The sequence below is a fragment of the Girardinichthys multiradiatus genome, chromosome 12, assembly GCF_021462225.1.
Source record: "Girardinichthys multiradiatus isolate DD_20200921_A chromosome 12, DD_fGirMul_XY1, whole genome shotgun sequence".
Taxonomy (NCBI): domain Eukaryota; kingdom Metazoa; phylum Chordata; class Actinopteri; order Cyprinodontiformes; family Goodeidae; genus Girardinichthys; species Girardinichthys multiradiatus.
In genome coordinates this window covers 17413796-17441490 of record NC_061805.1, presented here as the reverse complement: position 1 = coordinate 17441490, position 27695 = coordinate 17413796, and the positions used below count along the sequence as shown (strand labels likewise).

The window sequence follows — 27695 nt, the reverse complement described above, 5'->3', positions numbered from 1 at the left end:
TGTGGGTAGAAAACCTAGTAGATGTTTGACCACATGGTCATCTCATGACCCTACAAACAAGCTCCTTGATGCAAGGTTACCAACTGTGCAGCTGATGGTCAAAAGAAAAATAATTAATAACTGCAGTTAGTAACACTAGATTCAACATGTATTTGCTATGATTTAGATTTCATATCTACTGTTCCTGTCTCAGACAAACTTCTGATGATTAGTTTTGACAAATAAGTGAAACCATGTCTTAGTCACAAGAACACTATGCTGTATTTCATCTCTTTTATTGATGTTATGCACGTTTTCGTGGTAAAACTAAGAGAAGTATTGTGTATCAAATCTAATATAGAGGTGATATTTTAAATTTCCCTATATTACTTTGTTCATAATTTCTGCTGGTTTGGCTATAAAGGCTATAAACTTCTTTCTGTAAAAATATGTTTGTATTTAAATAAAGGAAGACTGTGTGTGGATAACAAACAATACTAAATAGGTCTGTGTAAAAAAATGGAAATTTAGATCATAAACTGACCAGACAGCAATGATCATCTTCCTATCAATTTGAATGTCTTTAATCTGCAGCAGTTTATGTTTTAGCAGACTTGAACTTTGTATCACGAACCATAATAAAGCTAGAGGCTTGTCTATAATATAGAAAAATCGTGCATTTTTAAATAAATAGTATATTTTAGGTTGTGTTTTGATTACGTGTTACGTGTCTGCATATTTTATCAGCCAGTGTGTCGAATAGATGTGTCTGATTAATGACACCTAATATAGGATTATTGTATTTTATTATTTAATCATAGACCAGTTCTGACAACCATCCTTGTGAAATCAGGTCATTTTTAAGTAGAAAATAGCTGCCAGATTTAATGTTAGTCAATTAAATTTAAAGGAACAATCATGGTAGTATAAATGTTCGGATAAAGGACGACGTCTTGATCCATTCCTCCACTTTCTTAAGAATAGGCAAATGTTGTTCATTTTAGAGGTTATTCCACTTTTCTTGCTCACTTCATTGGCTTTAAACCTTTTCAACACGGGTAATCTCACTGAAATATGAATCTCTTATTTCCCAGACTGACCTGTTGTAAACGAACAGTTACCAACAGATTTATTATGTGTTAGAGTTATGTGATGAATAATAATAAAAAACAAAAAAACAATATTAATGCTTTTTATAATTTTGTTTACAAATTCCCAGAAATCGATAAAATTATAGAGCTTTATAAATTTGTTGAATTTCTTTGCATAAATGAACTTTATGCCTCTGAAACTATTACACATTTAGTTTAATATTTAGTTTTGAAATAGTCACGGCCGATGGAGTGGTTGCAATTGCTCCTATTTTATTGCAAGAAGGAAAAATGACAAGTAATGACTAACAATAAATTTGATCATGTTTTTTCTTGTTTTGTTGAAGGTTGGAAGGCCTAGAAAACATTGCTCCTTTAAAGAGGGGTTCGGCTTAACAACGTTTAAGAACTACTGGTGCTTTTAAAATCTTTAAAAGGGATCAAATATCTGTTTGCAGACATTACTGTAGGTTTAGAGTCATGCAAGCTTAGATTAAACTTTATTTTTACTACAGAAATCACAAGGAAAATGCAGCAAAATGTAGCGAGCGTCTAACCAGAAGCGCAGAAGTCTGTTTCTCCTGCTGCTGGTGGGAACATTAACAGGAGCACCACCTCCTGATGGGGGCCTCCTCCACCTCATGGCTGGCGGCTGGGCTGCCGTTGGGTTCAGAGCCGTAAGTGCTCTGCTCCATCCTCTTCATCACCAGGTTCAGCAGAGTGGTCACTGCTGAGTCCACATGAACTCCTGTCACAGCACTCGTCTCCAAGTAGGGGATGCTGAGGGAAGCAGAGGAACGTTGGGATCTTCAGGAATGAAACACTGAATGTGATGCAGCATCTTCAAATCGTGTGGGAACTGTAACAATATTTTCATCCTTTTTTCGCACTTTGTTTGTGTCTGCTAGCGGAATACTTTTTACTATAATTTAATTTAAATGCATTTTAAGGATCTAAAAATCTAGAAGATTTCTGTTTCTACTTGACAAGGGTTTGACCAGTTTTAATAGATCTTCACTCAGCATCGGATGGAGGACATTGCCATCTTGTGGTGAGCTGGTAAAGTTCAGGTATCTTCCAACTTAAAAGGTTAATGCTTTAAAACAAAATATGAATGTATTTCAGTGCATTGAAAAGTCTTGGGTTATTCCTCCTTTCTCTGTGTTTTGCTACCAGGAAGTGAGACTACATCTGATCTTTCAGGGAAATTTAGGTATGGTTCTCCAGGTTTTCAATTTTTCTTGAAACTTTGGCTGCTTTTTCATTAATTTTCAGCCGACTGATTGTTTAAACGCAATTGTCTTTTAGTTTGCTCAGTCCCTCTGTCTGATCTGTGAATTATTACTCAAGGGATAAGACCAGGGTTGTGCCTACATATAATGTACAACTTAGAAAGGAACCAGTTTTGAGTTGGATCTTCGGGCTTCTACTAACCAGCTGCTGAGTGTCCAAAAGGCCGATATGTGTCAAAAAGGCGCATTTTGTTACAACTGCTTTATTTGAATGCATGATGCATGCTAGTTTGGCTAACATAAAACAGTTTTAGCACTAAAAAGAAGATTTTGACAGAAGAAGATTGATTTACTGATTTATAAAGGATGTTTTTTCAGGTTTCAGATGCATGTCTAATGTAACTGAAATCCATGTCAGATACATCAGACGCGTATCTGACATATCCAGTGTCAGGCCTCTTTTTAAGCCTGACATTTGATATTTTGTCCACTGCTTGAATTCTTTCCTTAATTTATACAGTTGTGTTCAAAATAGCAACAGTGTGTTTAAAATAAGTAAGTAGAACTCAAAATCCTTATTTTGGCCTTGATATCCATACATGTAAATGCATTGGGAGCACTGCACATTTTTTTTCCAAATGAAAAAACAAAGTAAAGGTAATGTACTATGTTAACACTTTAGAGAAAAGCAGGGAAGGGAACATTAGACTGTTTAAAAATAGCAGTGCCGTGAAGTTTGTTGTTTCTCTTTAGGTCCGTCAATGTGTTCAATGGCAAACTACATGTCTCGGGTCTGCAGGCCAATTGCTTGGCTTCTCATAAGCTTCCTCTAATTGTTCCAATACTCACATATAACTGTTTTATTCTGGAGCTTTTGGCTATTCTTTGATCCATTCAAATAAGATTTATTTTATTTCCTTTCTGTTTTGTTTTACATTTTAAATTGTAAATAAACCGAATTAATATAATTTATATTTCACTTTTCTTGTCCTACAAGACCACTTAAAGTGCTTTCTCTACAGCTACATTCACCTAATCAAACTCACAAACGTGCATAAATTCATACACCGACACGCAGATCGGTAGGCTACTTGGCACTAGGTGCCTTGACCAAGGGCACATTAACAGGTGACAGAAGGAAGCTGGAATAAAACCCACAACTTTCAGGCTGAAAAATGACTACTCCACCAAACCACAGTCGGCCATTTTAGATCAGTATCCCTGAGCCGTCTATCACTTTCTTAACTTCCCAGACTGAAGGAGCTCATTGATTAAACTCCACATTGCTACAATACTAAACTTGTTTTTTCAAAAGGATTCAGTTGCACAAAATCAGGAGCATGCGTGCCATGACTGTTGAGTCTGTTGGCTTTCTTTTACTCTAACACATCAATAAATAAATGAATAAACCGTTTCTACCTCAAAATCAGAGTTCAAAAATATTTTACTTAATATTAATATAATAAGCAACTGAACTCTGGGAAGGATGGAGGAGTGAGGTGGGCAAATTCTTTAGTTGTTTTAATGAAAATATAAATACAATATCCAAGCGAAAAAACACAGACTGTGGGGATGGTATCATGTTAAGTGCAGAAAATCCTCAAATGACTCAGAAAAACAAGTGAAATGGCTGCAAGGGAGAAAAACCTTGAATTTAAAATGGGCAAAAAGTTTTTACAAACCATAGAACGTCCTGGTTTTAACACCTCATGTTTTGTTTTTACATTTTGTTATCTGGTTTAAAACTCTTAGGGCACCCATTCTAACTTTAAAATGATGGTAAAAGGATGATTTATGACAGTTGGTAAATAGGTAATTGGGAATAATTTAGACATAGGAAGTAAACCCTATCGACAAATAAAAGCAGTTTTCCACACTGATAAAGACTGAACTGTTCCCGCTCACCCGTATCTGTCCGCTAGTTCCCTGGCCTGTCTGGAGTTAACATTCCTCGTGTCTTTCAGGTCTGCCTTAGTGCCCACCAGCACCACATCTGGGTTATCGCAGTATGCGTTGGCCTGAAGCTGACCTGCTCAAACACAGGGAAAACTGTTTTAACCAACCTAAAACTACTGAAACAGGACAGGAAATGGGAAGACACATACTCATCCAGTTCCTGACGTTAAGGAAGCTTTGCTGATTGGTCAAGTCGAACATTAACAGAAAGCCCATTGCATCTCGGAAGAAAGCTGTTGTGAGGCTCCGGAACCTGCGAATGAAGGATTTTTTAGCCATGAGGGCAAAAAGTGTCTTGTCGATACAGATCATAAGATGTTAAAACTGTCAAACTTACCTCTCTTGACCAGCTGTGTCCCAGAGCTGAAGGTGGACTCTAAAGTTCCTCTCACTCGTCCCATCAGCACCAGTCCCCGTGTATACCTGACCCAAATCACAGAGATCATCATCCAACCTAAACACTACAGATTCTGAGGCCCAGAATTCATTAGTTATGGCTTTGATAAATAAGAGGAAATGTGGTTTGGAGAGCAGTAAATGAGGGTAAAACTAACTTTATAAAAAGCAGGTAAAGCTAGATACCGTGTGTGTACAATCTATTATATAACTTTATTTCAGTAGTATTGGGGATTTTTAAGTGTGTTCACATAAGATACCTGCCTCATTATGTTACATTTTATTTTATTCACACTACTGCTGATTATATAATATATAGTATATATACATTAACTGATATAGCAACATTTTTTCATTTGTTTTGACAAGGACAACTTAGTTTTTCTTATGTGTAATATAAATCCGATTGAAATAAAATCACATGAGGGGGTTCCTCAAGGCTCCATTTTTGAGCCACTTTTATTCAGTATCTAAATGCTCCTTCTAGTTTAGTATATATAATTCCAAAATCCCTCATCAAACTTATGCTAATGACACAACAATTTATATTTCTCTCACTAAATGACCTAAGGCCCCATAGAGTCACTGAGTGATCCTAACCTCTGAAGAAAGAGATCGGTTTCCCCCGAGGAAATGCGGTCTCCCATCCTTGTTCAGTGTTACCATTGTTAAACTCGTGTTTCATTTTATATGATATAACATGTTAACACATGGAACACTTTAGAAATGTGAAACATCAACTTGCCATCAATTTCACATGTGGAAAAGCTATGGATATACAGGTCCTTCTCAAAATATTAGCATATTGTGATAAAGTTCATTATTTTCCATAATGTCATGATGAAAATTTAACATTCATATATTTTAGATTCATTGCACACTAACTGAGATATTTCAGGTCTTTTATTGTCTTAATACAGATGATTTTGGCATACAGCTCATGAAAACCCAAAATTCCTATCTCACAAAATTAGCATATCATTAAAAGGGTCTCTAAACGAGCTATGAACCTAATCATCTGAATCAACGAGTTAACTCTAAACACCTGCAAAAGATTCCTGAGGCCTTTAAAACTCCCAGCCTGGTTCATCACTCAAAACCCCAATCATGGGTAAGACTGCCGTATCAAGGCACCTCAGTGGGAAGTCTGTGGGAAGGAAAAAGTGTGGCAGAAAACGCTGCTCAACGAGAAGAGGTGACCGGACCCTGAGGAAGATTGTGGAGAAGAGCCGATTCCAGACCTTGGGGGACCTGCGGAAGCAGTGGACTGAGTCTGGAGTAGAAACATCCAGAGCCACCGTGCACAGGCGTGTGCAGGAAAATGGGCTCCAGGTGCCGCATTCCCCAGGTCAAGCCACTTTTGAACCAGAAACAGCGGCAGAAGCGCCTGACCTGGGCTACAGAGAAGCAGCACTGGACTGTTGCTCAGTGGTCCAAAGTACTTTTTTCGGATGAAAGCAAATTCTGCATGTCATTCGGAAATTAAGGTGCCAGAGTCTGGAGGAAGACTGGGGAGAAGGAAATGCCAAAATGCCAGAAGTCCAGTGTCAAGTACCCACAGTCAGTGATGGTCTGGGGTGCCGTGTCAGCTGCTGGTGTTGGTCCACTGTGTTTTATCAAGGGCAGGGTCAATGCAGCTAGCTATCAGGAGATTTTGGAGCACTTCATGCTTCCATCTGCTGAAAAGCTTTATGGAGATGAAGATTTTATTTTTCAGCACGACCTGGCACCTGCTCACAGTGCCAAAACCACTGGTAAATGGTTTACTGACCATGGTATCACTGTGCTCAATTGGCCTGCCAACTCTCCTGACCTGAACCCCATAGAGAATCTGTGGGATATTGTGAAGAGAACGTTGAGAGACTCAAGACCCAACACTCTGGATGAGCTAAAGGCCGCTATCGAAGCATCCTGGGCCTCCATAAGACCTCAGCAGTGCCACAGGCTGATTGCCTCCATGCCACGCCGCATTGAAGCAGTCATTTCTGCAAAAGGATTCCCGACCAAGTATTGAGTGCATAACTGTACATGATTATTTGAAGGTTGACGTTTTTTGTATTAAAAACACTTTTCTTTTATTGGTCGGATGAAATATGCTAATTTTGTGAGATAGGAATTTTGGGTTTTCATGAGCTGTATGCCACAATCATCCGTATTAAGACAATAAAAGACCTGAAATATTTCAGTTAGTGTGCAATGAATCTAAAATATATGAATGTTAAATTTTCATCATGACATTATGGAAAATAATAAACTTTATCACAATATGCTAATTTTTTTAGAAGGACCTGTACTAGTAACATGTAAAATGTGGGAAAATCTTCCACATCTTTCCCCATGTTTTCACACGTGGAAATTTATCGAACTTTATCATGTGAAACGCCTTAAAGAGGTGGAAAGATTTCCCACATGTTTAACATGTGGAAATTCTAGGGTTATACAGTATTTAGTATTATGCAAAACACGTTGGAAGACCTTCCATACATTTTTACATGTGGAAATGTTTTTGACCAGTAAGACATTTTTTTTGCGTCACACATTTTGCTTTTATTTTAACTTGGGCTTTTTGTTGCAATTACAGGCAGAACGTGGAAAATGAATGTCTTCCCCTCATAAGGGACATTTCAAACTATCTTTTGCATAAATGGCCCCACACAAATAAACTTGCCTTCCCTTGAAACTGCGTAATTTGCTCATTTTGGTTTCAACTTGAACTTGTATATATAATGTAAGGACTTAAACAAAAGGAAAAACAAGTTTCTTCTTCAACAGCACTCACCACTCTCTTTTCTCTGAAGTCAATTCCCACTGTGGTTGTGAACTTTCTGTTGAACTTGCTATCCGTGTACCTGTAGAGGAAGGTGGTCTTTCCCACCCCTGAGTCCCCCAGTGCCAGCAGCTTGATCAGATAGTCATAGTCCCAGTCGACCATTGTGCAGCTTTGTTGAACCTGCGAATGACTCTGCTGGTTTTCATGGCACTTCAGACATATTACAGTGACTAAGTAAATCGTGACAGGATGAGTTAATTTCTTCCTTCTAAGCTACTGAAGCTGCATGACCATCACAGAGGCTTAACAACACGTAATAACGCCCTGATCACAGGAGGACTAGCACATGACCGGAGCTGGATTCCACATGAGCAGTCAAATGCCTCTCCAGAGTTCCCCCTGTATTCGCTTAGCAAAATAGGAGTCCTTTCATTGAATTCAAAAGCTACAAGCAGACATCTCGATGCTGCATGACTCCACTGAGGTCATCGTTATGAGATGTAACACTGCCTGGGAGCTGGCTGTCCATAAAAAGACTAACTGGGTTGGATTTAAATTGATAAACAAACCATAACTTCAGCTAAGGCCAGCAATGTGTTACTTTAAGGTTATTAAAGAAGTTGAGCATTTAACCAAGGAGTAGTATCTCTGTGAAACTGACAGAGCACATTCACAAAATACTCAGCATCATCAAATGTGACAGGAACCTTACCGATCTAATTGCAGGAAGCACAAGCATCCATTCAGAAGCCGTTCTACACTATGAAATAAAAACAAAGGCTCTCATGAAGCGATGGCACATTGCAGACTCTGAACCTTTTCCCTTGTCTCACATGTGATCCGGGGAGGAGTTTCAGGGCTCTGAGCTCAGACTCCGTGTTTTCTGCTGGTTCTCCTGAAGGAAGGGAGGGAGGCAAGAAAAGCTTCCTAAAAACTGGAAGGTGTTTGCTTTCCACGAATTATGTGCCGCCATGGATTTTAGTGGGAAACGTCCCAGCGAGGAATGTGGCCCACTTCTACAGACTGAGTAATCCTGCTTCTCTTAATACTGTATTAACAACACCACAACAAATTTATGGTCATTTTCTTTTCTTAAAATAAAATCTTTTATTGAACTTCAGTCCAACATAATTTTCAGTCTCCATTCTATCATGTTAGATTTGATGTAGCGGCACTTAAAAACAGCTCTAAAGAACGGTTAGATGCTTCATTTATTTTTCTCATACATAGAGCCTAACAGTAAGAACAGTAAATCTTTAGAAACATAACATCCTTATAATAACCCAACTGCTTATCTCTAACCGGGTTTGAAATACTTGAACAGATTATTCGACTGGCTGCTCCTTCCTTCAGCCTTTCTGTCTTTGCTTTTGGAGATGGAGCCTTTTCCCGTTTTCCTGGATGAAGGAGTCTTCAAAATCAGCTTCTGCTGCTTCCAGTCAGAAATGAGCTCCTTCTGAATGTCTGGTGGAAGCTCAGAAAACACCTCAGGGTCCACATTTCCTGGGAAGTTACAGTCAGATGACCAGGAAAGCGATGACATATCCTGCTCCATGATGTTTTCTGCGTGAGTTATATGTATTCCCGCTGGCCACTGGTGATTCACACTGGATGGGTCGACTTTTAGTGCTGAATCGTTTTCTGAAAGCTTGTTTTTTAACATATGGTGATCCTCAGAGACCGAATGGGTCAGCTGGGAGTTTAAATAAGCGGGAGATAAAAGTTCCTTCTGGATTTCTTCCGGAAGGAGCTTAAACACCTCTGGGTCGACATTCGGTGGTGGGTCGGTTTTGTCTGGATTGATTCTCTCTGTGCTGCAGGATGCTTCATGGTTTTCCTCAACAGCACAAATAGAGCTGTGTTCCCATCCAAACCCATGTAATGATTCCTCAGAGTGACAAGAGCCTTTTATGGTGACTTGACGTTTTGGTGAAGCAATCCTGCTGCATGCGTTAACCTGATGGTCCAAGAGGCAAATGTCATCACTTTGGGCTGAATTATTCTACAGGAATAAAAGAAAGAGCCTTCATGGATTTCTATCACAACAGTACAGGATTACGCAAGATACACAACAGTAGATCAACAGTAGAAAAATTATAAAAGTAAATGAGGAGATGAACCAGTTTTACAAATAGTAATTACTACAGTGAACAGAAAAATAATTACAATTCTTTGCTAAAAACTGGACAAAAATTATATTAACTTATGTTTTTCTACTCTGGATGATTTGCTGCTTCTTAAATTTGAGTTATGGACTAAATTAAATCTAAAGAGTTTGCATACTATTGCTCAACTATTTTTCTTATTAACTTATGATTAAAGTATATCCTTTAAGAAAAGGGCATGAAAACAAAATTTACTGGCATAAATGTTATAAATTATGTATGTATGTTTTAGTGTTTCACAATATATCTGCAAATCTATTGTTATCGCAATATCACTGTGCCTAATATGCATATCATGAAGAACTACCTGGACTGCAATAACTGCAAAAAGGGCTCATTATTTAAGTACTGCGCATTCAGGCTCTCTTTGCCTTTAATATATTTGGTGACACTTGTTGTTTATTGCAGCATAAAAAGGAAAAGAGAGGTGGTCAAATCATTAAAAAACTACATTTAAGTTATTTCAACTCCAAAAGCAACCTTTTTTATAAAACCTTCTTGTTTAGACAAATATGATTTTTTTTTTTTTTACAGTGGCAGGATACACTAATTATTATCTGCAGTCTATGTTTGCAATGCACCCCAAAGCAGAAAATCATTAACAGCTTTTATTTATTTATTTAGCGCAACAATCATCGGTATTATCGCATACTGCCTGTTTTGCTAATATCATGCAGGCTTCTATGGTTTTTAAAACATGAATTGTGAGCACAAGTTTGAAATTATTGTGGTGTTAACACCCCACAAGATGATCAACTCTAATTTACAATAGGGTGGAGGTCAGGGCCATTCCAAAAGGGTAATTTTAGCCTGCCTTAACCTTTCCAAATCCAGTTTGGATGTTCAGGGTCACTGTCCTCTTGACTGAAATGGTCAGCCTCTGAGGAAAATAAACCTAGAAGATGCAGGAACACCAGCGTCACTGTCCACAGTGAAGGATGTTGTACATGGACTGAAGTCTCCTGGTTTAAAATCAACACTTCCAAGCTAGAATTAAATATACAGAGGCCCACATTGCCTTCTGGAGAATGGCTTTATGCTCACACAACACTAAGATGTTTGGCCATATTAGAAGCTGCAATAGTATATGTGAAATTGTATTGTATTAATGTAATAACAACACAGATGTTTGGAAGAGTCAAAGTGAAGTTTTCAAGCCTAAAAACACTGTACCAGCTGTAAAGCTTGTTAGTGGTAGCATCATGCTACACTGCTGTTTTCCTGCTGGTGGCAGTGGTGCACTGCAGAAAGTATGCAGAATATTTAAGATATAGGGTTACTTCATAATTCGATAACTTTAGCTCAAATCAACAGCTAGATGTTTTGAAACTTGGACAAAATTGGGTGTTCTTGCCGGACAAGGACCCAACGATCCCAAACAGACCTCAAAATGAATTATGGAGTGGATAAAGCAGGCTGACACTTCTGGAACTGCCATGAACTCAACCCTATTAGAAAGTATGGATTATGCTTAAAAGCTTGGATCTGTGCCTTCGAACACACATCCAAATAACCGATCCCGTTTCTGATTAGAGGAGTTGACAAGTATCCACCCAGCGTTATGCAAGATGCTTGTTGATTACAACAACATGTGTGTAGTTTCTCTGTCCCTGGCAAAGGGACAATTATCCAAATATTAAGTTTTCAACATTTAATTAATTCAAAAATATAAAAAAAACGAAATGAATCACAGGACATGATTACCTGGTTTTGTAAGGATGATACCTGGGATTTTCTGGGTGATGCGCTCTGCGTAAGGAAAGATGTTATGGCTCCCTTCCCGCTCACAGCAGGCCCTCTGCTCTGCAGATTACTGAAGCAGACGTTGATGAGTGTGAGGTGAAATGCAGCACTACAGTCCACCACTTTATGAAAGAGCTTCATGGCCAATGGGACCAACTGGCACACAGCATCTTCAGTGTTCCCTGTGGAGACAGAACAGATAATTATGTCCATGTCAATGTTTCTATAGGCCTGTTACAGTTATAACAATTATAGATGCACCAATTAGGCTTTACTGGAAAAAACTGATATCTGGGTTGTTCTTGGATGTCTGACATACTGATTAGGATTTTCTTGTAAAGGTCTATAAAACATGCAGACTCACTTTCATTTAAACAGTTAAATGCAACTAGCACCGACCAGAAATAATAATAAAAACAAAAAAAACCAACAGGTTCCTTCATAGTAGTTTTCCAATTCCCAAAAAAATGTAACAATAACCGGTCAGAAATTTTTGAACCACTTTCTCATTTAATGGTTTTCTTTATGTTTATTACTATTTAGACTGTACTATATTCTCACTGAAGGCATCAAAACTCTGAATGAACACATATAGAATTATGCAGCAGTTAATAGTAGCCGCTCTTTGCTGTGATGACTGAAATATTGACCTTTGGCCGTCTCTCAATGCACCTCTGGGAAGTTCTTTCAAGACTCTTTGGAAAACTATTTCAGGTGACCACCTCATGAAGGAGAGAATGCCATGAGAGCAAAGCAGTAATCAAAGCAAAGGGGGCTATTTTAAAGAATCTAAGATATACAAATGTTTATTAGTTATTTACACACTTTTTGTTTACTACATAATTCCATGTGTGTTCATTCATAGTTTTGTTGCCTTTGGTGAGAATCTACAACGTAAGTAGTCATGAAAATAAAGAGACACATTAAGTGGGAAACTGTATCTATTGTCTAAACGGATTAAATGTTGTGAAAAACTATTTCCATTTCATAGAGATTTCTTCTGTTTTTGTTTTGAATGTTTCACATCAAAACGATTTTTAATATTGAAAAGAGATAATGTGAGTAAAAATAAAATAATTTCAAATAATTATTTCATTTAATAACAGAAAAACTATCCAAACCAACCTGGCTCAGTGTGAAATTCTGATGTTCTCTCTTGTTTAATCATGAATTAACTGCGATTAACCGCATTATTTTGGTTCAATTTCACAAACCACACCCTGACCTGATTACTGCCTGACCTGTAGAATAAACAAATCGCTTTAAGTAGAACCTGTCTGGCAACATGAAGTAGGCGAAACCATCTTAAAAATCAACACATCATGCTATTATTGGCAGATATTGCAAAACTATTGATAACTGTTATTACAGCCAAGGGTGGCACAACCAGTTATTAGGTTGAGGGATCAATTTTCACAAAGTGCCAAGCTGGTTTGGATAGTTTTTTCCTTTAATAAATGAAAAGAACTGTTTTTGTATTTTCTCAAGTTATTTTTGTCTGATAATATAAAATTATACATTAAAACCTTTTAATTAAACATCCTTTGCTATGTAATCAAGCTTTAAAGGTTTAACTAGGTCAGAGCAGAAGTGTATGGAGATTTAGTGTGGCCCAGATGATAGGGAAGAACTTTCTTTTAAAGGAATAGAATACATTAATTTTAATTAGTTACTGAAGAAACCAAAACAAGCTGGACTTTTATGCATCTAATTTCTGCATCACGTTTGTGGAAACAAAGGAAAGTGCTATAGGACGTTGGTTTGTTTCTCTAAGTGACATTGGGTACATCATCGTTTATGTTTAACAATTATACCAGCGAATAAAGATGTTATTTCTTTGACAATAACATACGTTTCAAGTTTGCGTATGATTAAAAGCTTGCCTCTTTACCTTATTCAGATATTTTTGAGCAAATTAAAACCCAGCCAGAGCTTCTACATTTGCCGTTATGTGCATGCTTTGAAGACATATTGGTGTTTTATTTTCCAGGATCATCAGCGTACCAGAGATGATTTTCTGTCCAGCGCTGCCTGGGATCGGGCACTGGCGGCTCTCCCGACTGAACCACTTGTTGGTCACCGAGAACCTCCGTATTGTAAGCCTGAAGGTTTGGGGCTGCCGGCCATCTTTGTGCATCCTGATTTTTTACACAACAAAACACAATTTTAAAAGAAAGAAAATGTTTTATTTCATTTATTCTGCGCATAGATTCAGCAGTTCTGACCTTTCAACCAAACCGCTTAGGAGCTCCTGGATCTTTTCCATAACTTCCTTCACTGAACACATTTTTTTAAAGGAGTCTTCATCACTTAAAGACTGGAACATAAAGAGGACACCACTGTGGCCAGTAAATATACCCACTTTCACTTATAATAACAAGGAATCAAAATATTTTAGTTTGCAAATGAGTTTGTCACAATTATTCCAAGAATCAAATGATAGTTTGAATTGAACCCTGCATTAAAAGTCTCACCTGGTAATAAAAGTTTCTGGCATTAAAAACAGTTGTTGTTGTTTTTTTATTTTCTACAGTGGCATGCAATTAGAAAAAAAACAGCTTAGATAAATGACACAAATGAAAGATGGAGAAAATTAACAAGTTCAGTTTTTCTAATATTTACAATGATGATATTATCAGCCATATTCAGCGGACTACACAGCCAAATTGATATGTTAACAAGCACTTTGCTTTTCCTCCTTGTTTGCGGGATTCTTTGATAAATGAAACAGTCAGAGTTTCCTGAGTTAACCACAATCTCTGTTTTAGGGCCACCCGGGTCCTACCTGAGGGGCCCCAGTGGGTGTGACGGCTGAGTCATCAATGCCAAGGGCCAGATTCTTTAAACGCTGAGCTGTGGCACCCCCAAATTCCCTTGCCAAGTCACTCAGTGGGTAGACCTGCAAGTCCTTCACACTCATTAATCCCAAAGCTCGAAGTCTCTTGGCAGTTTGGTGGCCCACACCTAAAGGAAATCCCAGAAAACACAGAAATGGTACATCAACACCACTTAAAATATCTGGTGTTCCCCATGGATCTGTTTTAGCCCGTTTTATTCTCTATATTTAGAAATGAGACGGGAGAGGGGGCAACAGCAAACAGAATCCATTTGTCTAGTGATGACCCAGTCATTTATACAGCAGCACCCTCATAGCGTTAAGATGTGGCATATTTACCAGAAGCTGTTCAGTTATTGCTGCAGTCTGCTTAAACTGATATTGGTTGTGAACTAAAAAAAAGACAAAATTTATGATTTTCTTCATTCTTGTGCTAAGACAGCTGACCCTTCCATTGTCAAACTAGATGGTATAATTGTAGAGAAATTACTTTATATTGAATACTTGGCTATTTATAATAAAAGAATCATGCAAACCTCTTTACACATCTGAATAAAGTGACCTAGCTTTGAAATGTTTTAGGATTGGTACCGGGTACTTTTCTGAGGCCACTCAAACAGCCCATGATATCTCCGATGTTCTCCTGCAGCAAAACCGTTTGCTGATTTGGTTTGAAGGTGCCTGAAACCAGTTTGGCCAGCAGCTTGTTCGTGGCGACGCCAGCACAACCAGTCAAGCCGAGCTTGCTGTGGATAGCTTCTCTCAGCTCTGCTGCAATGTGTGAACCTATTGCCAACCTTGGGTGGTGATTGGCTTTAGCATCTGCACCTGTGCCGGGGAACAAAAGCAGAAATATGAGTGAGAGCCCTGTAGGCGAATCTAAAAGCATGAAACTGAAACCGCCAGGCAAATATTTTACAGATTTTAGCATATCGGTTCTTTCATAAGTCAGTTTCAGTGGGCCAGATGTTCAAAACTACAAACAGGAAGCACATCTTTAACTTACTAAAATGACTGAAGACTTGTCCTTTAAATGAAAAGCTGTCAGAATCTGATGTCCGAGCAAGCCTTTGTTCAACCATCTCTGTGACATCCACAAAGTTTTCATCAAATCCAAGCCTCTCTACCAGCGGACAATAAGACATCAGGACCTCTGGAAGGTGGACAGGAAGGAGATAGGCAAGGTAAGCAAAGCAAAAACATATTTGTGGGTTTTGCCACGGAAAACACAAACTTCATTTAGCCTTTATCAACAATCCAAAGACCTTTCTGTTCTGCAACTGATGACAACAAACACACAAGAAATTTGCAAATCTTTGGTTGCTTGCTTATTACAATGCCACATTTTTACGTGAAATTCTAGCTTCTTAAAAACTGTAGTCAGTTGTAATTAAAAAGCTAGAGGCCACATTTCTTCTGCCACCCCACAACCAATAAAAATGTCAGAATTGAACAAACTTCTGGGGTGGGATAAATGCATTGCATTCCCACCCCAGGAATGCAATGCATGCATGCATGGGGAGGCTACCAAAAGATTTGGCAACACAGTTAAGCTGTAAGCCTGACTGTGTATTTATTTCCCCTCCAAGTCGGGCTGCTGCTCCCGCATCGCTTTCAGCTGCTCTGGCTTTCACTCTGCAGACTGGGCCCCCTCCCCTATCCTGGGCCTGGGATAACAGACCCGTTTGTCCCCCCTATCCCTGCTGCTTCCTTTCCAATGCTGCCGTTGGCAACTGCCCATATGAGCATACCTTTCACAGATAAACATCACAAAGTTCTTCACAAAGCACAGCAGAAAAATATGTGGTGCTTTTAACCAAATGCACTGTAATAATATATTATAAGCAAATGAGACCAATTCTCTAAAAGCTAGCATTTTGGCAGTTTTGCTGGTCTGTGACATCCTGTCTATGTCAGGTTGGAAGAACATCAGCAATAACCTTAGAAAAGCAAAAGTTGCTACCCTTCAAACTGGGAAGGGTTATAAATCCACTACCACAAACAATCTGAAATACACTGGGAGAAACGTTATTCACAAAAAAAAAAAAAACAAAGAGCTGCATCTCAGACTCTACCAGCCTCGTTTAGCATCTTAGTTAAAAAGTTCAAGACAGTACAATTAGAAAAAGGCCGAACATTTATTTTTATAGGAGTTCCTGTAAGAAAGCCTCGTGTCTCCAAACGGCAGGACAATTTAGTTTAGTGGAGTTAAACCTGAATGACCCTCAAGACTCCCTGGACATCAGTAAGACCAAAGTAGAGATGTTTAACCATTTCATGCAGGGCCATGTTTGGAGAAATCCAAGAACTGCACATCGGCACACTCTTTTCTTAGCAACTGTCAAACATGGAAGGATAACACTGTATAATGACAGTAAACATATGGTACAGCACGAAAAACTAAGTTCATTTTAACAAACAGTCACTGTCCATTAATAGTGATTAACTAAATAGAGGTTATAACTGCTACTATGATTTCCTACAGAAATAGATTTCAGTTTGCATTGCCAACCCCTATTAGGCACAGTGGTGGAGGGCTGATGATCTGGGCTTGTTCTGCAAACACAGGGCCATGGGCTCCTCTGTACACACAATGATTATGCAGCCAAATGTGAGGCCACCTGTTGAACAGCTGAGGCTTGGACCATCACCTGGACAATCTACAAAATAATTGCTTGACAAGAGAAGAATCATGTGTTGCAACGGACCAGTTGAAGTTCAGACCTCAACTTGATTGAAACACTGTATGGAGACCTTGAGAGAGCTGTGCAGACATAAATATCTGAAAACCTGAAAGAATTAAAGTAATGTTGTAAACAGTAGTGGGAAAAATTCATTAAAAGTGATGTGACAGGCTGATGAAGTCATACAGAATAGGATTTCTTGAAGCCATTGCTCCTGAAGGTGCTTCTACAGACATCTGAATAATGGGGTGAACTTTATTTTTCACATTTTTTCCATCATGACAGTGACTGAGAGACATTCATCAGGCTTACCTGTGACTTTGTAGGACATTTCTCTGTAGTGTGTCAGGTCTTCTCCTTTAACCAGCACCAGTTCAGGACATTTCTCCTTAGCATCAGTAACAGACATCAGCTTGGTGACGCCCTGCTTCCTGGCCACATAGTTACAAGTGACTATGATGTATTTCTGCTGTATACCTGATGATATGAGAAGAGGTCTTAATCTGTAACCCCAACACAATGATTTTTATATTCTTTTATCTTTGTACCTAAAGGGACATCTCTTAGAGCTGGGTTTCTGATCATTTCCACCTGAGCATAAAAGCAGTCAAGGTCAAAATGTAGAATAACTCTGTGTGCAGATTCAGGAATCTGGATAATCGACCCTGGAGAAAAAAATCAAATACAATATACCTCACGGCTGCAGGTGAACATTGGTTTTTAGCGTCACACTTCTTAGTTTACCATAAGTAGCAGCTACAGAGGTGGCGGGACAGACCACAGCTGAATCCACGAAGCAGGTTTTCCACTCGCTTTCATCTTCCTCCATCTCACCATCGCTGTGATCCATCTTAAAACGATAAATGTTAGTGAGTTTGTTTACTCTGTAACACCAGACCTGACGTCCTGATGGTGTTCAATGCATAGGCAGAGGAGTGAACGCCTGCATAAGCATCCGGCTCGTGCGTTAACTTCGCCGCCATTTTGAGAGTGGCATTTAGTTGCAAACAAAAACAGGTGTGCAAAACTTAAGCTATTGTATATCTTATAAAAAGAACTCAATTAACATTAGTTGAGGTTAAACGTTTGTTCGTCTTTTGTTCCCCGTTTCCAACCATACATACCGTATTGCTTTCAAAGTTGAATTTTCCACTCACAATATGGCGGACGCCCGACGTTTCTAGTAACCGTGCATTTCAGTGTTATGCTACTGCGCCATCTAGCTTTATGGAGAAATAACTGCAGAACGGTAAACAATCAGGAAAACGACGTTAGTTGTTTAACCGTCAATGAAACTAAACTGAATTACTTTAAATATATTGCTATGATAAATTTCTATAATTGTGTAATAATTACGACAATTGGCCACTTTCATAACGTGGCCAATTAAAGACCAATATAATAACTTTCCAAGGTGGTAGAGCCTATAAAAATGCGTTGCTAACGACGGTTGGAGTTCAGTTGGAGATTACACGAGGCCATTGAGGATTCACTGTTATTTTGGTCGAACCGTGTGAACAGTTAGCTGTCATGTTTCCTTCCTCTGGTCTTTTTATTCATATAAACTGCCCTTTCTTGCGGCGTGGGCTTTGTGAGAGGCCTCATTGTTTATACAAACACGCCACAGAATCGAGGGAAACGTTTGGTGGCTTGTATAAATCAGCCGAGGTGGACTTAACAGGTCAGTGATGGAGGTGTGCTGTCAGGTGTGTTGGCTTAAGGTTTCTACTGTTGAATTTTATGTTTTTTGTTTTTGTTTTTTTAGATGCATTGTTTTTCAAACAGAAAAACTGATTTCAAGTATTACATCTTTTACCAATGCGGTCTAGATACCCAATGTTCATTAGGGCCCAGCGGGGTAATTAAGGTGGTTGAAGGTAAAATTAAAAAATGGGAAAATATTTAATCATTCATGTCCCATACTGTCATTTTAAACTCCTGGTTACTACGAGAAAAGCCTTATAAAAAAAACTCAGTTTTTATTGCAGTAGCATAATCTCACACTGAAAATTATAGAAAACGCCGGTTTAACTTGGGTACATTTATTTAATGGGTGTGTGGAGGTTTAACAAAAGCTCTTGTGGTACAAATATTGGTACCCCTGCTGTCAGTATTTATCTGTGGGACAGCACTTCTATGATCACATTTCAGAAGTTTAGATCAAAGAGGGAAGGATTATTGACAATTTCATTTTGCTCAATTGGTTTAGATCATCCAGAGTCCTGGATCTTCTCAAGCCCTTCTCTTCACCTCACACCACAGGATTTGTATAGCATTTAAGGGGAGGATGAGGGTTAATTTTGATATCTGGTAAACCTTTTCTGTCTTGGTTTGGCCATATGTTTTGAATTTTCTTATTCAATAATCCAGTTGTGACCCAGTTTCAGTTTACCGGCAGAGACCACCAGATTGTCATCAACAAAATCCTGGTATTTCAATGAGTTATTGATGCCATGCACTCTTAAAAAAAGGTTCAAAGGGCCTTTGGAAGATGCATAGACCTGTATCATTCCTACCAGTGTTCATGAGGTGTTTTTGCACACATTAATCCTTTTTTGTTTGTTTTTTAAAGAACAGAACCTAAAAGCTCAATTTTTCATTTCATTTGATGAAAGCCTGCAGTACCAGTAATAGTTGGCCACATTAAGATTTAGCGAATGCTACATATTGTGTTACCACATAACTTCCCTTACTGTCATCTTCTGTGTGTCATGGCACAATAAATATTGGTCTTCATCCAATCTCCTAATTATAGTTTGTAATAAAAAAATCGGCATCTTGTGTTGTCATAATTGTACTTCAGGGAAACAGAAATTCAAAGATTACTAATTGGAAAAAATCCTACACACTGATTTAATTTTAATTGTTGAGGTACTATTGTGTTTCCTGTGGTTTCATTAAAACAATTATCAACATGGAATATTTTTTACTTATTCAATAAATGTACTTGAATGAAATGCTGGATTCTTCAGAATTTTTCAGTGTGAGATTATGCTTTTTTGTAATAAAATATAAATTAAATTGAAAGCTTTTTACCCATCTTTACCAGGGTCACTAACGTGGCTTACACTGTCTACTAAGGACGTACATCGTAATTATGAAGTTCCAGTTATGAAAGTGTATGATCTTGCTGTTATTGTTATTGTGGTTTCTTACTTTAGGGATTGCCAACATACGTCTGCCTCCATCTCACCCTGTCCCTATCCTCCTCCTGCCACAGCAGCCCTCTACATATCCTCCCTCACTACTTCATAAACCTTCTCTGTGGTCTTATTTTCCTCCTCCAATGTCAGCTACATATTCACACTTACAATGTTTGTCCAGTCTATGCACTGCCCTCCCTCTGCACAAATGTGTCCCCAAACTGCTCAACATGAGATGTACACAATTCTAACCCAGTCCATTTTGGTCATTGCTAAAATAAATATTAACATTTTCAGCTCTGCCTCCTCCATATTTACCTCCTGTCTTTTTCCAGTTAGAGCTACCACCATTAAAGCAATTATTATAGCAGGTTGCACAAATCTGTAAACGTTTCACCCTTGCATGTATGCTTTTGTAACAAATTACTCTTAACACTCATTTCCTTTCAATTAGGCTGCCTGCACTCTCTTCATAACTCTTGCTTTGGATAGTTGGGCTTCTACTGAATTTCTCTGGTGAGCTTGGGGACCTCTGCCTGACCTCATCTGTCAGCTTGTCCATGTACATTGAAAACAAAAGGGGACTCAGAACTGATCCCTCATATAATCTGACCTCCACCTTCAAGTCATCTGCCACTCCTACCACACACCTCTCCGCTGTCTTTGTACACGTCTGCGTCAAACTCTCACATGCTCACAAATGAGTACCTCATGTTCATCTCTTGGCACATAACCAGATGGTACAGCGTTTGCCTGGAAGAGTTTACATTGAACTATGCATTTAGATGTCTGTCTTTGGAAGCTAAATATCTCTGGAAGTTGTATAGTTCTGAAAGTGGTTCAGAATTAAAGCTAATGTGTAGTCTATGTTGCAGAAATGGTATCAAAACTCCTAATGCCTTCTTTTTTCTATGGCAAACAGGGGATTATACACCAGCAAATGACAACTCCCTGCATGAGCTGGAGAGACTTGACAAGGAGATTGAAACTGTAAGGCATGAAGTGGAGCAGGAGCAACGGCGCCTCTCATGCTATCAGACTAGCCAGGCGGACAGAATCAGCAATAAACTTGTGACAAGGCATGAAACTAGTGCTTCTTATGGACTTTCTTCAAGCAAAGAACATAAATCCCGTGTGCAGTCCAAGTATGTGGTTGACAACTCAAAACCAAGGACTGATTTAGAGTATGATCCGCTGTCCAACTTTTCTGCTGCCTTGCGGTCTTACAGCTCATCAGGCAACGAACACAAAGGGAAAACCCGACAAGACGGAACAAGCTCAAGGTCTGTTCATTTTGGTGAAAAGCCATCTACTCATCAAGTCCAGATGTACCAAACTCAGTCTCCAGAAAACCTTGATGACGCCACTGAGGATGGTGTCCTGGTTATTGATGTTTCTTTGTCACCTAATGGAACAAGTGATCAGCCTCAAAATACTGGTGACTTGGCATCAGGCAAATCCTCCCAGGATATAGAAAAAGATGTGAAGGAGATTAAGACTGTGAAGGTTTTTCTTGATTCTCCAACACAGAAAATAAAAACTAAAGTGGTCAATGCTGCTTCTTTAGCAGCTTCAAGCAATAATACTAACAACGTGCCTGATTGTTGTTCAAAGGAGAGCAATCCAGTCTTACCTACTTTTGATAAAACGAAAGGTTACAGAAATGAGGGTAGGAGTGTAGTCGACTTAACTGGATGTTTGGAAGAGCTTGAAAGAGAAAGTAAAAATACTGTTTTCCAGTCCCCTGAAAGGGTAAAGAAAATGACTGACTCTGCAAGTTTTTCCACCATCTCAGATCAACCATATCACTTGGGTAACCCTCAGATTGAACTGACTTGTAATACTGAGAAAACAATGTCCCAGCCATATCCCACCTCTCGGCTCAAACGACCTGCACGGGAGCAAGCCTCAATAACAGAACAGAAACAGGGCAAAGTTCAGAGCCACTTCTCTTCTGTGCAAAGTGGGCCATCAGTTGTGCAAGATGGTGAAGAAACGACAAGCAAAACGGCAGTAAAAACAGACATGAACACCTTAAAGAGCCAGAAACGAGCAGAGGCAGGACAAGCCAGCTGCCAAATTCAGTCTCAAAATGTTACATCTGTAAATCCACATGGCAGAGCTGAATCATCAGAATCCACAGAGCAGCTTCTGCAAGAAGATGATGAAGCGGTGATAATAATCAACTCCAGCTCTGAGGATGATGACATCAGTTACTCAGAGATGGACATTTCTGATAGTGACCCAATGGAGGAATGCTACAGGATCTTCATGGAGGCAAACTGCAAGGACGGAGGAAATGAGCAATGTACCACATCAGTAAGTACATTTAAAGTAGCCTTTCTTTTACAGTACAAAGATGTGGTAACTCACTCTGTTTCAGATGAGAGCTGACATGGTTGTGGAGAAACCTGAAGTAAATCGTAGAACCCAAACTTTAACAGGGAAGAAGAGGGTGGCTCATAAAGCCAAGAATTTAGAGGTAACTGCTCCACACATCTTACTTTAATATCATTAGGACATTGTTTAAACGTATTTTTTCTTTATTGTTGTCCAATTAGCAGCCTTTGGCCAAGAGTAGACCTCAGCCTCAGGTTTTGGTGCCTCTGCAGGAGCCTGCAGTTTCAGGATTCGTCTCCCGGCCTTCCATCAGTTCTAAGATCCAGCAGGTTCAGCAGAGAGCCTCGGTGCTGACTGCCCAGGTTAAAGCTGGTCAGAAGCTTGTTTCTTCTGTGATCCAGAAAAAGCCAGAGACACAAACAGTACCTTCTGCTTTAACTCCAACCCCGGAAAACTTTCAGCCTTCTCCAGTGCAAAATGGTAAGTTTCTGTGGAAATCTCTGGATATGGATTTTTTTTTATTATTATTAAAAATATTGGAGTAAATGGCCCAGGTTTTAAAGTGAAATACATTTTGTAAAGATAAGCTGTTCTCGGTCCAGTTCCACAACTAACATTAGCTGATTATTATTTGGCACAAGTTGCATGTTTAACTACACCAGCTGTGCTCTTTTAGTGTTATGTTTGTTCTTGTAGATTTCCCTAAATGGGTCATATCTGTATGTATCTTTGGCTTGATTCACAGCTTATTTGAACTACATCCCTTTTGGAACTGCAGTCGTTGAAGTGGGCAACAACATGCACTTGATCCTCCCACAGGGCAGCTTCCCTCTCTCTGTCACCTCCACCTCCAGCCCAGTTGCTTCAGTGCTAACCACAGTGAGTCAGGTTCATCCAAAACCTGACACATTCAAACAAACAAACGCTCCAGCAGCAGTTACCCCCCTGCCAAGATATCGATCAACAGCGCCTGTGCTCATTGCTGCTCCAGCACGACGACCCGCACTCAACTCAGCTTTTGCATCGACATCTTTACAGCCAACAGTCGGTGTTTCCACAGGTTTTCAAGCTGCTGCTCAGGCAGCTGTTAAGGTATAAAGAGAAGTAGATGTAGAAAAACAGCCATCCAAATCACCTCGACTCCCTATGGAAAAGTAATTCCATGTTCCACCACTGTTCCATGTTTTCTCTATTTGCTCTTACTGTAGTTCACTAGAGTCCCAAATGGCTTTGTAAGCCTTTTCAGACTGATGGATGGGATTTAACCTGCTTCCTCTTCTGTTCTTGAATTTGTTTTAGATCAAAGCATAAAGTTTCTTTTTCAGATCTTCTAGTCTTAGTGTTAGAAATGTTCTATTTAATTTAAGTGATGTTTGTATTTTTTATTATGCAGCCTTGGCAATGATGTGGTCAGTGAAATTTAACTCTTCAAAATCTGTTTAATCACGGTTATGATGAACTAAAGGGGCAATAATTTTTTTCCGCACAGAGACAGGTGGTTTGGATAGTGTTTTTGTTCATAAATAAATTTTCGGGAAATTTTCGTTTTATATTTATTCTGGTTATTTTTGATATTAGGACAGGTTTGACCTGAAAAATTTGACATGTGACTAAAAGTATAAACAGAAGAAATCTGAAAGGTGAACATATGCTTTTCACAGCACTGTATTAAAATTATTGTCTTTCAGACACTGCCTGTTAAGCGTAAGCTGAAGCAGCAAAGTGAAGGACCAAAGGACAAAGTACCCCATGATGTCCGTCAGCGTTACGTGAACATGTTCACCGAGGAGTTTCTTAAAACCACAGCTGATGTCAATAAAGCTTTTGAGAAGGTGAGCATGTCATGCTTCTAGATGACCTTTTACTGACCGACACGATTCTGAGTATTAATTCTTCATCCTTATGTTACTGATGGTAGGCCCTTGCGGAAGAGAAGAGTGTTTACAATCGCAGTGTGAACAAACTCAAATACCTAAGCATTGCAGTGAATGCCCTCAAGAGACTGAAGAACCAAAGTACTACTGCTAAAAGTAGGGGGGAAAAAACACATTGTTGATTAAAGTCTGAGAACAGACCTGACTGGATGTGACATTTAGTTTAGTAAAATACTAATCCAAATACTAATACATTTTGCTATAGTGGAAAAACGGGTCCAGAGTCAAAGACCAAAAGGCAACATCCCATTTGACCCAAAGAAGATCAACAGAAATGGTGAGAAATGGTTTACTGTTTTTTTTTTTTTTTTTTTGTCTGAGTCTAAATGTTTTGGCTGCTTCTGAGCGTTTTTTTTTTTTTTTTTTCAAACAGGTGATACGGTGTTGTATGAAATTTTGAAGGGTTATGCTTTGACTAATGAACAAATGATAGAAAACAACTATCCTGTCCAGCACCCAGAAAACTCTGGCTCTGTTGTTCTTTTTTCCGACAAGAAAGTGAGCACAGACCGTAAGTATTTAATTTCCCTTTGGGATTAATAAAGTATTTTTGAATTGAATTGAAGTAAAACGATTAATCTTGGCTATACTACCTGCTGCTCCCATGTTGAGCCACTAGATGGCGCATTCAACTAATAATTTTTTTAGTGAGCCTTATTTGCATTTGTTGTTGTTGTTAAAAAGCCCTCAAAAGGATCTGCTGTAGATGTGGGGCTACGTACTCTGTAAGTGAAACAGGCAAACACGTTCGAAAAGAGGAGTGCAACTACCACTATGGGAAAGGAGTTACAAACAGAGGTCAGCAACCAATTTATTTGAATTTCTTTAAATAAAAAAATGTACAATATATCTTATGAGCCAGACCGAATGCATCATTTAAAATGAATTATGTACAAACAATGTAAAGCAACAACAATGATTTGTATCCTACAGTGCCAGGTGGAGTGGAAACTCGCTACAGCTGCTGTCAGGGAGTCATGGGAGCTCCTGGATGTCAAATGTTTAAGGTGTTTTTTTTTTTTTTTGGGCTGTAAAAAAAATGAAGCCTGTTAAATATATATATTTTTTCTCACCTAGTTGCATGTCCATGATTTTGTTACCCGGGATGGGTTTGTATCTACGGTACCCAGATGTCCTCCTGAGTTGAGCTGTCCTGGAGTTTATTCCTTGGATTGTGAAATGGTATTCTTTTTTTTTTTTTTTTTTTTTTTTTTACAGACTTGATTTTTAAAATCTTTGTATCAGAATTTTTTTTAACATGCCTGATTAAATCCATGAATTTTGTGTGAATGCCTTCAGTGTTACACTGTTCAAGGTCTGGAGCTGTCCAGAGTGACGGTGATCAACTCTAATCTTCAAGTCATCTACGACACCTTTGTCAGACCTGATAATGAGGTCATCGACTATAACACAAGGTAACATCTCTGTAAATGGAGCCGAGGGTCCAGTCTGTGTGTGCATTTGATCAAATTTGGTGTTATTCATTATTCATACCTTATTTATTTTAATTAAAACAGTTTTTCTTGTAGGACATGATGGACACCTCACAAAAGATTAAAAAGTAGCAGTTAAAAAAAAAAAGTATCCTTTTTTATTTATTAAACGTAGCATTTTTAAAACGTACATGCTTCTTGATAATCAATGGAAAAATATGGAGGAATATAAATATTATTCACATTACAGCAAGCAAGCCCTTCTTTTAATTTCTGACCAGCTCTTTTGCATGTTTCTGCTGGCTTTTTCTTTTTTTTCTTTTTTTTTTTTTCTTTGAGCTCCTTGTCTTTAAGTTTGGAAGGTGTCTTTACCATCCCCCTAATCTTCAGCTCCCTCTACAAATCCACCAAATTCAATTTAGGACACTGGCTGGACAAATCCATATTGTTAATAGTACTTTCATTCAGAAGAAAAGTGGTGGAAAAAATAAAACTACTTTGCAACTGTAAAGAGTAACTGTAAGTTGGGCACCAGTGCTACAAGCCATTATGATGTGTAATTTATGATGAATTGCCCAAATTAAGGAACCTACCAGCTTCAATCTTTGACCACCCCCTGGATTTACTCATTACACTCTTTGTATTAGGGTTACTGCCTACCTTCTAGTTGTTGAGATGAAAACTGTCTGTTGCTATGTGATCTGTCTCAGACAAATGAAGGCTTTGTAACCGAAAGGCCAGTTTTATGCCATATAAAACTTAAAGCGTACAACTGATTAGTTGTGAATGCACTACAAATTGGGAAAATCCACACATTTTCCATTGCACCAACTTTCTATTATTAATTTCCATTCTTAAAATATCTGTAGGTTTTCAGGCATCAGTGAGGAGGATGTGAAAGGTAACCATACTTCTCTCAGCGAGGTCCAAGAGACTTTGTTGAGCTTCATCAGTGCTGACACTATTCTCGTTGGACACGGCCTGGAAACAGACCTTTGTTTGCTGAAGGTGACTGTTGCAAACATTTGTTTTCTAGAAGTTTCAAAGGAGGGTATAATTCTGAATTTTGGCATTCTTGCTCAACTATCAGGCACTTGTGTTGGTGTGTTTTTAATATTTAAACAAATGGCTTAAGACAACTGTGCTTTTAATAAACAAATATTTTATTAAGTGGAATCAAATTAATGAAATTAACAACAGATGAGGCACATAGTTATTTTGAGGGGCAAACTATTCTCAAATATATACACTGTAGCATTCATGTGATTGAGGCACCAACAGTTTTACTATCTGAGGTTCAGTGTTGGATATAAACTAAACTACGGGGGGGGGTTGACTGCAGTTTCCAATATTTTGTTTGTTTTTCCACTGTAGTTGCTTCATGGGAGGGTGGTAGACACATCAGTGGTCTTCCCCCATCGTCTAGGTCCACCTAACAAGCTGAGCCTCAACAGCCTCACAGCTGAATACCTCAGGAGGATTATTCAGGAAAGTGGTGGGTTGCCACTTTACAAGCAACTGTTTTATTTATTTTTGTATTCTCAAGCTAATAAAGCAACAATATTCATTCACTATAAAAGATGAAACCAATACAAACTAATAAAAACTGCAACATAGTGCTGGTAATAATGCTTTTGCTTGTGTTAAATCTATGATGTACCACAATTTCTCCCAGTTTGTGGCCACGACACTGGAGAGGATGCAGCTGCCTGCATGGAGCTTATGCTGTGGAAGATGAAAGAAGATGGGAAACTGAAAAAATGAGGAACTGCCACACTAATTATACATGAAACATCATATGCTTGTTTGATTGTGTCACTGTGTTCGAAGACATAAAGGGCTGTTTGTTTTTGTTTTTACTTAATTTGAACAGATATATTTTCTGTTAATGAAAGTTTGAGTTAAAGCCCATTTAATACATATATATGAATATGTATGAGACTCCAGGACATGGCAATCATAAATGGTTCCCAAATAAAGGCATAAAATCAAA

General features: G+C 38.6%; 3 protein-coding genes across 7 annotated transcripts; 1 reads left to right on the top strand and 2 right to left on the bottom strand.

Annotated features, from left to right (window-relative positions):
* Nucleotides 1–1553: 1553 nt before the first annotated feature.
* LOC124877930 (ras-related protein Rab-27B-like) lies at nt 1554–8386 on the bottom strand. 2 transcript variants are annotated; one of them, XM_047381566.1, is made up of 6 exons: nt 8137–8386; nt 7434–7604; nt 4596–4681; nt 4408–4511; nt 4208–4331; nt 1554–1850 (listed from the first exon to the last, which is right to left on the bottom strand). In XM_047381566.1, exons 1-6 carry the CDS (start codon nt 8161–8163, stop codon nt 1670–1672), a joined length of 693 nt encoding a protein of 230 aa, XP_047237522.1. In that variant the 5' UTR covers nt 8164–8386; the 3' UTR covers nt 1554–1669. The 2 variants fall into 2 exon arrangements, with proteins under 2 accessions (XP_047237522.1, XP_047237524.1); XM_047381568.1 differs by lacking the exon at nt 8137–8386 and having other exon boundaries at nt 7434–8115.
* A 117-nt stretch (nt 8387–8503) lies between these two features.
* poli (polymerase (DNA directed) iota) lies at nt 8504–18115 on the bottom strand. 3 transcript variants are annotated; one of them, XM_047381559.1, is made up of 11 exons: nt 17977–18115; nt 17597–17702; nt 17401–17517; nt 17165–17329; nt 15175–15321; nt 14760–14996; nt 14118–14296; nt 13558–13649; nt 13337–13470; nt 11294–11514; nt 8504–9426 (listed from the first exon to the last, which is right to left on the bottom strand). In XM_047381559.1, exons 2-11 carry the CDS (start codon nt 17700–17702, stop codon nt 8722–8724), a joined length of 2103 nt encoding a protein of 700 aa, XP_047237515.1. In that variant the 5' UTR covers nt 17977–18115; the 3' UTR covers nt 8504–8721. The 3 variants fall into 3 exon arrangements, with proteins under 3 accessions (XP_047237515.1, XP_047237516.1, XP_047237517.1); XM_047381560.1 differs by lacking the exon at nt 17977–18115 and having other exon boundaries at nt 8504–9381; nt 17597–17839; XM_047381561.1 differs by lacking the exon at nt 17977–18115 and having other exon boundaries at nt 17401–17443; nt 17546–17758.
* A 112-nt stretch (nt 18116–18227) lies between these two features.
* Nucleotides 18228–27695, top strand: zgc:152968 (uncharacterized protein LOC564848 homolog). Of its 2 annotated transcripts, XM_047381557.1 has the most exons (16): nt 18228–18533; nt 20918–22314; nt 22379–22477; nt 22557–22815; nt 23081–23427; nt 24024–24167; nt 24254–24365; nt 24475–24546; nt 24643–24780; nt 24954–25067; nt 25203–25276; nt 25347–25451; nt 25569–25684; nt 26572–26710; nt 27077–27197; nt 27378–27695. In XM_047381557.1, the coding sequence occupies exons 1-16, from the start codon at nt 18383–18385 to the stop codon at nt 27464–27466; spliced, it is 3477 nt and encodes a 1158-aa protein (XP_047237513.1). In that variant the 5' UTR covers nt 18228–18382; the 3' UTR covers nt 27467–27695. The 2 variants fall into 2 exon arrangements, with proteins under 2 accessions (XP_047237513.1, XP_047237514.1); XM_047381558.1 differs by having other exon boundaries at nt 22560–22815; nt 27077–27695.

Coding starts and splice junctions, on each gene's coding strand:
- zgc:152968 (XM_047381557.1), top strand. CDS start 18,383: ATGTTTCCTTCCTCTGGTCTTTTTATTCATATAAACTGCCCTTTCTTG. Junction 24,366..24,474: donor CCAAAGTACTACTGCTAAAA/GTAGGGGGGAAA, acceptor ATTTTGCTATAG/TGGAAAAACGGGTCCAGAGT. Junction 27,198..27,377: donor GAGGATTATTCAGGAAAGTG/GTGGGTTGCCAC, acceptor AATTTCTCCCAG/TTTGTGGCCACGACACTGGA.
- poli (XM_047381559.1), bottom strand. CDS start 17,702: ATGGATCACAGCGATGGTGAGATGGAGGAAGATGAAAGCGAGTGGAAA. Junction 15,322..17,164: donor AATGTCCTACAAAGTCACAG/GTAAGCCTGATG, acceptor TCCACCTTCCAG/AGGTCCTGATGTCTTATTGT. Junction 14,997..15,174: donor ACAAGTCTTCAGTCATTTTA/GTAAGTTAAAGA, acceptor TCCCCGGCACAG/GTGCAGATGCTAAAGCCAAT.
- LOC124877930 (XM_047381566.1), bottom strand. CDS start 8,163: ATGCTTGTGCTTCCTGCAATTAGATCG. Junction 7,605..8,136: donor TGCTTCCTGCAATTAGATCG/GTAAGGTTCCTG, acceptor AGTCATTCGCAG/GTTCAACAAAGCTGCACAAT. Junction 1,851..4,207: donor GAACTAGCGGACAGATACGG/GTGAGCGGGAAC, acceptor TGCTTCCCTCAG/CATCCCCTACTTGGAGACGA.